General features: G+C 46.3%; 1 protein-coding gene across 1 annotated transcript; it reads left to right on the top strand.

Annotated features, from left to right (window-relative positions):
* The first annotated feature begins 5982 nt into the window (after positions 1 to 5982).
* LOC123189107 (potassium transporter 1) lies at positions 5983 to 11271 on the top strand. Its single transcript, XM_044601441.1, has 10 exons — positions 5983 to 6299; positions 7734 to 7944; positions 8052 to 8274; positions 8374 to 8622; positions 8711 to 8761; positions 8863 to 9123; positions 9235 to 9287; positions 9397 to 9511; positions 9630 to 9884; positions 9984 to 11271. The coding sequence occupies exons 2-10, from the start codon at positions 7828 to 7830 to the stop codon at positions 10976 to 10978; spliced, it is 2319 nt and encodes a 772-aa protein (XP_044457376.1). The 5' UTR covers positions 5983 to 6299; positions 7734 to 7827; the 3' UTR covers positions 10979 to 11271.
* Positions 11272 to 11509: the final 238 nt, after the last annotated feature.

Raw genomic sequence — 11509 nt, 5'->3', positions numbered from 1 at the left:
ATCATCCACTCGACCCAAAAGCTATGTTCCACTCGACAATCTTGAAGACACTCGACCATGCGAACAACCACTCGACCACCAGAAGATGTGAAGCCACTCACTCCGCAACGGTCGGGATTTAAGTCATAGCTTTAATAATCATTTATAGCACTTTACTTCGGACGTTACCAGTAACGCTCCTCCTTTATGAACATTGAACCCTGTGTAACGGAGGGGAGCTGGGGTCCTGGCGCATTCTATATAATCCACCCCCTCCTCTGGGACAAGTGTTCGCACCCCCTGTAACTCACGCGCATATATCCAGTCGACCGCCTCCGGGCTCTGAGACGTAGGGCTGTTACTTCCTCTGAGAAGGGCCTGAACTCGTAAAACTCGAGTGTACAACTCCTCCATAGCTAGGATCTTGCCTCTACATACCTACCCCCCATTCTACTGTCAGACTTGGAACCATGACACCCATCTACTTGGCAAGGGCAGTATATGGGCCATGTCAGGGCTTGCACTATCATACTTGAGGTCATGGCATCACAAGATCTCTGGATCTGACACTCTTGTTTCGGCATGGCCAGATCGTAGAATGATAGCAACGTGCTTCAATGCTCGCCGGTGCTTGCAAGGCTTGCTGAAGGCAACAGCCCGCCAATGGATGTTAACATCAACGACCTCAAGTACAACAAAGGATACCACCTAGCTGACGGTAACTATCCTTAGTGGACCACTATTGTGAAGACAATCCCCAACCCCGGCGAAGAGAAGAGGAAAAGATTTGCCCAAGATCAAGAGGGTGCTAGGAAAGATGTCGAGTGTGCCTTCGGTGTTCTGCAATTTCGATGGGGTATCGTTCGGTATCCTGCTAGAACTTGGAGCACCAAGAAGTTGTGGGAGATGATGACTGCTTGCGTGATCATGCACAATATGATCATAGAGGATCAGCGCCTGGAACGTATCTACGATCAAGGGTTTCAGTTCCAGGGTGACAATGTTGTGCCTGAGCATGAAGGAGCAGCAATGTTTCCATAGTTCATCCAATTTCATCATCAAATGCGTGATTGGGAAACTCACATTCAGCTGCAAGATGATTTGGTTGAGTATATGTGGGCTCATGTTGGCAACCAATAGATGTATCTTTTTTTAATGTATTTGAGACAATTTAATTTTTTCTGCTTGTAAACTATGCTATATTTATTTGGGTTATGGAACTATGCTATATTTATTTGGGTTGTGGAACTATGCTATATTTGTTTGCTTGTGAAACCATGCAAAATGTGTGTATATTTGTTGAAAAATGGCGGCAAACCGGCCACACTAGCAAATATGGGGCGGTGCATTGGGTGCACTGCCAACCCAAATCAAAAATAGGACGGACACCGAGCGGGCGGCTGACCCAATCGGACAAAAAGCAGACAAAGCACGCGTCCGTTTGGGTCGGCGCGTTGGAGTTGCTCTTAGCATGATGAAACTGCTTGCAGGTCCTAAGTGCTGGAGTCAGTTTCATTTTATTAACCCCCTCCATGATGTCCGTCACCTATCGTGCATGTATCTTCCACCCCATGCCCTACCCCATTTATCACCCCTCCCCCCTTGCACTTAGATCTGTCAGTACCAACCCTCTTTGTCACAGACGTCATCTCCATTCATCGTCAGCCTCATGGCCTTCCCTGTTATTACCCCACCATCGGGGACGAGTGGGTCGGCACGTACGCCATGCCATACATGGCTTGCTGTCGTGTGCGACCCATGCGGCCACTACAATAAGCTAAAAACTAACTAACTACTCCTGGTCGGAGGAGAGCTCGATAACCAGAGTGTTGCCAGAGAGCCGAAGCCTCGTGGTTGTGGGTGCCCATCGGTAACCACACCATCTTCTCATCATTGTCGTCCTTATTATCATCGAGCTTGATGATGGCTAAGGTGTGACGATTAGTAGCGACCTCTCGCTCGTCCACCACCCATTCCTCGATGGTATGGTGCTCGACCACCATCTCGGGGGTGGCAAGGATGACAACGATGGCGGCGGTGCCCATGCACTCGACGTCAAGCTACGCCTTGGCAGCATGGTGCTCCGCCATGGCCTGGCGGTACTCAACCTCTACCTCCCCCATGAGAAGAGTCGGATCGCGATGCCGCCCTCCAACTTGCATCACCATCCTCCTCCTCATCCTACTCCTCCGACAAAGAGGAGCTTGGCTCGGTGCCCACGGGGGCGGCGAGTGGGGGGCGGTGTTCATGCGTTATTTTGCATTGCCCTTGAACATCATCAATGATATGTATCCACAAGTATGTGACTTGTTTGTGGAACGGTATATTATGTGATGATTGTTCTAGTAGTACCTATAGTTGATATGGTTATGCGGACACATAATGTTTTATTAGTATATGATTCGGTTGATGACTATGTTTCACAAGTCTTGGGCATATAGATGCTAAACTGATAGTATGGACCCAGGGATGTAGATCACCGAGTCAAACATACTCACTTTGAGACACATCGAGATATTGTCAATTAGTCTCAAGTACGATGTATATGCCATGTCTTAAACCTGAGGTCATCGCATGTTCTCGGGATGAGAATCGACTCACTTAAGGTCTATCAAACGCTACATTATAACTGCGTAGTTATAAGCTTTTGGGTGAGTCGTGAGACATGTCGCGAGACATGACTGACCAAGACAAGATTTGTAAGAGATATGCCCCGGAGGCAATAATAAAATTTATTATTTTTCTCGTAATTAATGTTTATACTTTGTGCTATGACTGTGATGGTTCTCGAGTCTGCAATAACCACGAGGCTTTAAGGGAAACTCATGTGCACGTGTAGAATAATGAACGGTAAAATAGATTCCTAGTCTCGCCTATAAGACTAGCTCGAGTGTTGCATGATGGTTATATTTTTCCTGATCATGGGGATTTCAATACTGAAAACTTTGAAAACACAATGTTACGAGAACATTTGTATTGAACCGGCCCAATTGTTGTCATTCTATGAGATCCATTCGTCACAAGTTAATCGTTTATAACACAGAGAAAGTTAATCATTTGCAAAATTCCTTAGACCATGAGAGTTCAAGATCCTTCATACTTGCTTCATGAACTTTGGGAAATTGTCAAACTTCATCCATAACAGGGTGGCAATTATGGCAACTTATGGGTTCACGAAAAAGTATGACAAGGGATTAGATAGCTTGAGAGTGGGATTTGCTCCTTCGTTGATAGAGAGATATTCTTTTGGCCCTCTCGGTGTCACGGTATCTATCATTGTCTGGCCAGACACAAATGTGATTTGATCACCGGGATGCATGAACACGGGAACGAGAAAGAGAACAAGACTGGTAACAAGGAAACTGTCATAATGAACAAGTTGTTGATTCACAGGGATGCCGATAAATCTCACCTCGTATTTTTGTAACATATCACGAAGCAATAGGAATAGCATGTGGTAACTAAAGGTTCACTCGCATATCCATTCGTGTGGGCATAGGGGTCAATATGCATGTCCACGGTTCCATTATTGATCATTGAACGAAAAGAGTTTCGGTCATGTCTATATTTCACCCAACCTACGGATCACACACTTAAGGGTCATCCATCTGCTGAGTACTAGGTTAGGAGAAAGAGAGAAAGTCACCGGAAAAGCTTTAGAGACACTGAATATGTTTCGAAGAAACCTAAAGTGTTTTCGTGAAATTAAAAATGTTTTGGAGTAAACCATCAAGCCTTATTATCCTTAGACAATCCATGTTCGCCGCCATGACTATTTATTATCCTTAGGCAATCTACTAGCCTTTAGGCCTACTTTGATTCAAGGAAAAAAAATAGAAAACATAGAATTACAATGTCATGCCTACGAAAAGTCTACAATTTTGTTTGTTTGTTTGATGTCATCACAGGAGAAACAAATAATTTTTTTCAAGTGGTTTAAGTGGATACTAAATTTCCATCACAATGTACTATAACTAAATCCTTAGAAAAGCACTCCTCTAAATTCTACGAATCAAATGATCAACACAGGACAAATAAAATCTTGTTTGATCTTTAAAAATGGAGGAAATTGCACAAAACACAAGTTTGGGCGCTGAGGTTACACAAAACCATAACTCTAGTACTACTCAGTAACAGAAAACATAAAATTGCTTTGGTTAGTCAGTTTTAGGAGAATTATGACATGTGGATCACATGTTAACTAACTATATAGATGGCTTGGCTTGAGAGGTCCTCAAGATGAGCTGACCTTAGCTAACTTATAAAATTAAATCATTTAAAAAACTTAAGATGGGTTAAAAATTTCAAAGTTTGGACAATTTCTTATAATGTGGCCAAAACTGGTTGGAAACATAAAAAATCAGATAAATTCTAGTAATTCAATACATTTTCAATGATCTATCTGATAAATCTTCAAGCCATTTTTGCTAGCCATTTAAAAAAAATTGACTGTTCTTGTAAGATTCGACCAACTTTTCTTAAAAATAAAGTTTTCAAAATAAATCTACTTTTTACAGTAATTCAAAACTTCTTAAATGATCATTCTGTAAAATTTCCATCCAATTTATCACAACTATTTTTTGATTTTGTACAATTTTTGTAAGATAAAACTTGTCGGCAAGTCCATTTCAATCAATGTGGTTTTGACTCTTATCTAGCCTCTCGGCTCCTATCTAACTGGCTCAACGCAGGCCGAGCTCCGGTGTGTGCTCAAGCTAAAAATTAGCCATCACCGACTAGTGGGCCTCTGTCATCGTATCTATGCTCAACTGGTTGTTTTGTTGTTTGTGTTACCAATTAGTCCTAAAGTCGTGATTTTTGTTGAAATCCCCTAAAGTTGTGGTTTTGTGTAACCTCAACCACAAAACTTGTTTCTTTGTGCAATTCTCTTAAAAATTCCTATGAAAATCCTTTGAATCTAAAAGATCCTTGGTTTCACCCGCAAGAAAAAAAAAAGATCCTTGGTTTGGACGAGGCTTGATAGGATCTCCCCTGATTTCATCTGGAAATCCAACGACAAGAAACCTTTTTTTTTTCAAGACCACACAACGACAAGAAACACGAGGTGGAGGTCATTCTCTAGTGAACTGCAAGACAGTTTGTCGCTCCACTTACTGAAAAAAAAAATGAATTCATACTGATTACTTACTGCGAACTGAGTAGTGCCGTTCAACATTGGCAGTTATCCTCAAGTCAGAGTCAGTGATTGGTAATCTCTTTTTGTTGGCAGAGTGCACTCTAGCACTTGCTAGTTGCAGAGGACGGAAGCAGCGGAACCTTTTCTGTACACATGCCAAGAGAGGATGACGATGAAGTGTCCGATCCTGATAAGCAGCGGAGCCATGGCTCCTCGCAGCCGAGAAACTTTTATGCAGCGAACCAATCCAGGCATGACATCTGGGTCACACCCAAAAAACAACCAACAACCCTCTCTGTTAGGCTGGTCACAATGGGCAAGAACATAAGCTAGTAACTTCACACTTCCCTAGACTATGTTACTACCTTCATAGTGGGTAGAAACATCTATGTAGTGTCATGCAACGATGTATTTATTAGGTTATAGACTCATTGTTTTTTGGAGTGTGTGATGTTCCGGTAACTTAGCTAGTTACCACAAGCACCTCTCTCTTCATTAAGTACGTGTCACATAAGCAAAATTGTATTGAAGTGTGTGATGTTACTCCTAAGTTCCTCCCCACTGTGATCAGCCTTACTTACGTACGTCAAAAACTCAAAATAAGCTGCCAAGTTACCACTTATCACGCCGCTGTAGAAAAAGAGGAAGGAAAAAAAGAGAGGAACCGCACCAAAACAATGGATTCGGCATCAATTATTGCACGGGACGACGCAGCTGGTAGATCCCGGAGAAGAAAAACGGAAAGTCTTTGGCGGCCGAAGACCGGCTGGCTGGCGGGCTGGCGGGCTAGGATGCAAATGCATTTCTTGCTCTTCTCCCTCCGTTCAAAATAAGCTGCTGCCCAATAATTCGCAGCACACTGCACATAATTCACAGTTCTTTATGGTTTCCGCGGAAACCTCGAGTCCAAACTCCGAGCCACCCCTCCTCCTCCTCCTCCTCCTCGTTTTGGCTCCCACTGCGCTGCATGCCCCGCCGATCCCTCTATTTAAACAAAGGCCTCCTCGCCTTCTCTCTGACTCCTCATCCATCCCAGCCCCAGCCCAGTGCGAGCTGAGCTGAGCTTCTGCAGACCTTCTCCTGCCTGCTGTACTTCCTCCTCAGGCTTCGTCCCGCCTGCCCCTCTTCAGCCGGCCGACCGAACGTACCTCGCCGCCGGCCGTCCACGCGTCGCCTCAGCAAGGTAGGCGCTCAGTTACTCGCCATCCCCACCTCCAATGGCCTGTTTCTCTTACGCAAGGAGCACGCACGCATCATCTGTTCTTTTTTCCAACAAAGGAGGGAGAGCTTCGTCTCCTGTTTCATTTTATTTTATTTTGGTTTCGAACCATGTGTCTCCAGTTTCTTTGCTCTGTTCTCGAGTGTCATAACACCTATTCTCCTCAAAGTGTTTACTTATTTGATTACGCATATGGACTGAAACTACACCGCGCAAAGGAATTCTTTCCTTCCTCTCATCTCTGTAAACACTCCTAGGAAATGAACACCTTCTTACCACTCGCTAACAGAACAGAGGTTTGCTGATACAGAGTAAGTAGCAGCGTTAATTAGTTTCAGCTTAGCTGGGCGCACATGTCAGCACCACGTAGTTAATTAAGATTCGTTCCAAGAGTAACGCTTGCTAGTAGTAGTAGATCAGGTGTGGACGGTGTGGAGTTTGGGGCCTCGGAAGGTCAAGGGTGTGGCCAATGAGGCTGATTTGTGATCTGATCACCACTTAAACTAATGGGGTTCGTTATCATTTGGAAGTGAGTGAGGGCGGTGTGCATGACCCAAGAAGATCTGCGGAGAACTATAGAAAACTGGAGTACTACTAGTAGCATATACTGCCTCACGTCATGCCACGCTAGTACTAGTACTAATCTTCGTGCATGAGTTGGACTCAGGGTTGGTGTATCTCTCTGTTCTTTTATAAAAGAGCATAATCATGCATACACATGACAGCAATAGATATTCTTGAAAACAATTTGGTGACCGGAACAAATTGGTAATTACTAATTAGCGTACACTAACTCTTCTTCAATAGTACTTCAACCCTGAGTTGAACTCATGCAGAGTAGCAAATTTATTGTTATTGTAGTAAACAAAGTAATTTGCTTCAATTGTTATTGTAGTAAAAAACAGAGTAAATGAGGTCACTTATGCTTCAATCATATGGAGGTTTTTCGATAAGGTATGCGACTGACATGAGAAACCTGCTGATTCTTGATCGGTGCAATTCAAGAAAAAATCTTGAAAGGAAATGTTTACATACACAGGATAGCATATCAGTAGAGAGTAATCCAACAATTACAGACTAATGGTACTAGTACGTACTCCAGTACACAATCGCAAGGCAGGCTTACTAAAAATTGAAAGCAACAATTTTGACTAGAATATGGAAACATGCATCGCACCGCTGGTTACATTTATAGTACTAGGGGTTTATTAGGGGCCTGCACTTGCTACCCAATGAACCTTGAGTCTTGCTTAGGAACAAAGGAATGATTCTTTTGGTTAGTTTCAATGCTCCCACGCCGGTTTTAAGCCAGCCTTTTATTCTTGGAAATGTAAAAAAGTTATACTTACTTGGTTTTCACACCACTGTCATCTCAAAGTCTTGGAGCCATTGATGCAGGCCATATAAGCCCCGCTGGAGAGCTCAAGGAGGCCTCCAAGGCATTCGGAAGCGTGCAGCTTGAACATCAGCAGCAGCGGGTGACCGACCAGAAATGTCGCTCCAGGTCGAGGACCCGCGGAGCACGGAGACGCCGGCGCCGCTCAAGCGCCACGACTCGCTGTTCGGCGACGCGGAGAAGGTCTCCGACTCGAAGCACCATGGGTCTCAGGTACGTTCCTTCCCTTGGCGACCATGTAATTTTGCAGCAATGTTCTATGTGAGCGACAGAGCAAACTGACTGACTCTGGTTTACTTTGCTCCTGGTGATGGATGCAGGTGAGCTGGATGCGGACGCTGAGCCTGGCTTTCCAGAGCGTGGGCATCATCTACGGCGACATCGGGACGTCGCCGCTCTATGTCTACTCCAGCACCTTCCCGGACGGCATCAAGGACAGAGATGATCTCCTGGGCGTCCTCTCGCTCATCCTCTACACTCTCATCATCATACCCATGCTCAAGTACGTCTTCATCGTGCTCTACGCCAACGACAACGGAGATGGTAATTAAGCTCGCTCATTCTCTGAAACCTCGGCCTGCTGTCATACCAGTTTTTGTACAGTACAGTAGAATGAAGTAACAAGAAACTCTGGTGTTGTAGGTGGCACGTTTGCGCTTTACTCGCTGATATCACGGTACGCGAAGATCAGGCTGATCCCGGACCAGCAGGCGGAGGATGCGGCGGTGTCCAATTACCACATAGAAGCGCCAAACTCGCAGCTCAAGAGGGCGCAATGGTTGAAGCAGAAGCTCGAGTCCAGCAAGGCGGCCAAGATTGTGCTCTTCACCCTCACCATCCTCGGCACGTCAATGGTGATAGGCGATGGAACCTTGACCCCAGCAATCTCTGGTAAATGAAGAGCCAAGAGTTTCATTTGTGCTGTCTGTAAAAAACACTACTGTACTGATGTTTTGTTCATGGATGTGCTGTGCTGCAGTGCTCTCTGCGGTGAGTGGGATCAGAGAAAAGGCGCCAAGCTTGACTCAGAGTATGTGAAGAAGGATTAGTACTAACAACTTTGATTGTTTCTTTTACCCGGCCTGTGTCCATGAGTCCATCACATCTAACATATATTTGTTCTTTGTGCAGCACAAGTGGTCCTCATCTCAGTGGCCATTCTGTTCATGCTCTTCTCGGTGCAGCGCTTCGGGACCGACAAGGTCGGGTACACCTTTGCGCCGGTCATCTCAGTGTGGTTCCTTCTGATTGCTGGCATCGGGTTGTACAACCTCGTCGTTCACGACGTCGGTGTTCTACGGGCCTTCAATCCCATGTATATAGTGCAATACTTCGTAAGGAACGGGAAGAGTGGGTGGGTGTCACTTGGTGGAATTATCTTGTGTGTCACAGGTAACCTTAATTTCTACCTGAAAATTTGAACTGACGAGCGATTGTATTGCAAACTAGTATAGCCTGCAGAACTGTAATCTGAATTAACTGACTGATTGTCATACGCAACAGGCACAGAAGGCATGTTTGCTGACCTAGGACATTTCAACATCAGGGCTGTTCAGGTAACCACTTTAACTGAAGATATAGCTTTCAGAAGTAACAATTTTTCCCTGTTGCCTCAGAGGTCAGAACAGACGGATCTTATAATGGCTTTCGTACTTACACTTGCAGCTCAGCTTCAACGGCATCCTGTTCCCGTCGGTGGCACTGTGTTATATTGGGCAGGCGGCTTACCTGAGGAAATTCCCAGACAACGTTGCAAACACCTTCTATAGATCCATCCCAGGTACAGAGTTTTTTCTAGTATATAAGACAGCAGTTTGCTGCTTCAGGGAGTAGAATATGCATGCATTTGGTAAGAGCATATAGCACAAGTAAGATCAACTCTCCACGTCTATGTGCAGCACCAATGTTCTGGCCAACCTTCATCGTCGCCATTCTTGCCGCCATCATCGCAAGCCAAGCCATGCTCTCCGGTGCATTTGCCATCCTCTCCAAGGCCCTGTCTCTCGGTTGCATGCCAAGGGTTCGAGTCATCCACACCTCGCACAAGTACGAGGGGCAGGTGTACATTCCTGAAGTGAACTTCCTCATGGGATTGGCTAGCATCGTCGTCACGGTCGCCTTCCGGACGACCACCAGCATCGGCCATGCTTACGGTAAGTAGCTAGCTAACGACGGATCGATAAGGCCTTTGTGTTTCACTGAGGTTTCATCTGATCTGACGGTCTGACCCATCTGTTGTTGGTTATGCGCAGGGATCTGCGTGGTGACCACGTTTGCGATCACCACCCATCTGATGACCGTGGTCATGCTGCTGATATGGAAGAAGCACGTCATCTTCATCATGCTCTTCTACGTCGTGTTCGGCTCCATAGAGCTGATCTACCTCTCGTCCATACTGTCAAAGTTCATCGAAGGCGGGTACCTCCCCATCTGCTTCGCGCTGGTGGTGATGAGCCTGATGGCGGCGTGGCACTACGTCCAGGTGAAGAGGTACTGGTACGAGCTGGACCACATCGTGCCCACCAGCGAGATGACGATGCTGCTGGAGAAGAACGAGGTGCGGCGGATCCCCGGGGTGGGCCTCCTGTACACGGAGCTGGTCCAGGGCATCCCCCCGGTGTTCCCCCGGCTGATCCAGAAGATACCCTCCGTGCACTCCATCTTCATGTTCATGTCCATCAAGCACCTGCCCATCTCGCGCGTCGTGCCCACGGAGCGCTTCATCTTCCGGCAGGTCGGGCCGAGGGAGCACCGGATGTTCCGCTGCGTGGCGCGGTACGGCTACAGCGACGCGCTGGAGGAACCCAAGGAGTTCGCGGCGTTCCTCGTGGACAGGCTCAAGATGTTCATCCAGGAGGAGAGCGCGTTCGCGCTCGCGCAGGACGAAGAGGAGAGCGGCGAGGTTTCGGACGCCCAGGCGAGGCCGTGGCGGTCCACGGTGCACAGCGAGGAGGCGGTCCAAGGCCAGGCGCGGGTGATCAGCCACTCGGCCTCGGGGAGGGTGAGCTTCCACACGAACCAGGCGGTGGAGGAGGAGAAGCAGCTGATTGACAGGGAGGTGGAGCGAGGGATGGTGTATCTGATGGGGGAGGCCAACGTCACGGCGGAGGCCAAGTCCTCCATCTTGAAGAAGGTGGTGGTGAACCATGTCTACACCTTCTTGAGGAAGAACTTGACGGAGGGGCACAAGGTGCTGGCCATTCCCAAAGACCAGCTGCTCAAAGTCGGGATCACATACGAGATATAGTGATCGATGGATCGATCGAGTTCGCCCCGAGTATATGAGGTGGTGATTCTGGTGCAGCATGGCGTTGGTTTGGAAGGGCAACGTGCCGACGGCTGTTGATTCAATAAGGAAGCATGCATGTGCAGGCAGGTGGGGGATGGGAGGGATTTTCTTTCTTTTGGTTGCAACAAGGTTTTCATTTTCCACTTTCTCTGTATGTACATCTAAAGGTGTTAAAATGTAAGGGTGATATTGCAACTAAAGTTTGAATGTGTTGAATGTATCCTCCCAGGCATAAGCAAGGTTCATGTCTTTTTTTCCCCACCACCAAGAGGCCCGGTCAACTTGTTTTACATTACCGCTGTTATTATTTACTAGTGTTTTCGTTTGGAGCATACATATCTTAGCAAAATGTATCAAAATCATACTGGTATAGGACATGGTTTAAGACAACATGATGTTGCGATGCTACTGCATTTTTTTCTGATCCTGTGAATTTAGAATCCATTGAATGATTCGAATCAGAGCGGCAGCCCTTAAGTTGCTAGGATG

The sequence above is a fragment of the Triticum aestivum genome, chromosome 2A (genome assembly GCF_018294505.1).
Source record: "Triticum aestivum cultivar Chinese Spring chromosome 2A, IWGSC CS RefSeq v2.1, whole genome shotgun sequence".
NCBI lineage: Eukaryota > Viridiplantae > Streptophyta > Magnoliopsida > Poales > Poaceae > Triticum > Triticum aestivum.
Note: the sequence above shows the minus strand (reverse complement) of the source record. Positions and strands in the feature narration are given on the sequence as shown.

Coding starts and splice junctions, on each gene's coding strand:
- LOC123189107 (XM_044601441.1), top strand. CDS start 7,828: ATGTCGCTCCAGGTCGAGGACCCGCGGAGCACGGAGACGCCGGCGCCG. Junction 7,945..8,051: donor CGAAGCACCATGGGTCTCAG/GTACGTTCCTTC, acceptor TGATGGATGCAG/GTGAGCTGGATGCGGACGCT. Junction 8,762..8,862: donor GGCGCCAAGCTTGACTCAGA/GTATGTGAAGAA, acceptor TTCTTTGTGCAG/CACAAGTGGTCCTCATCTCA.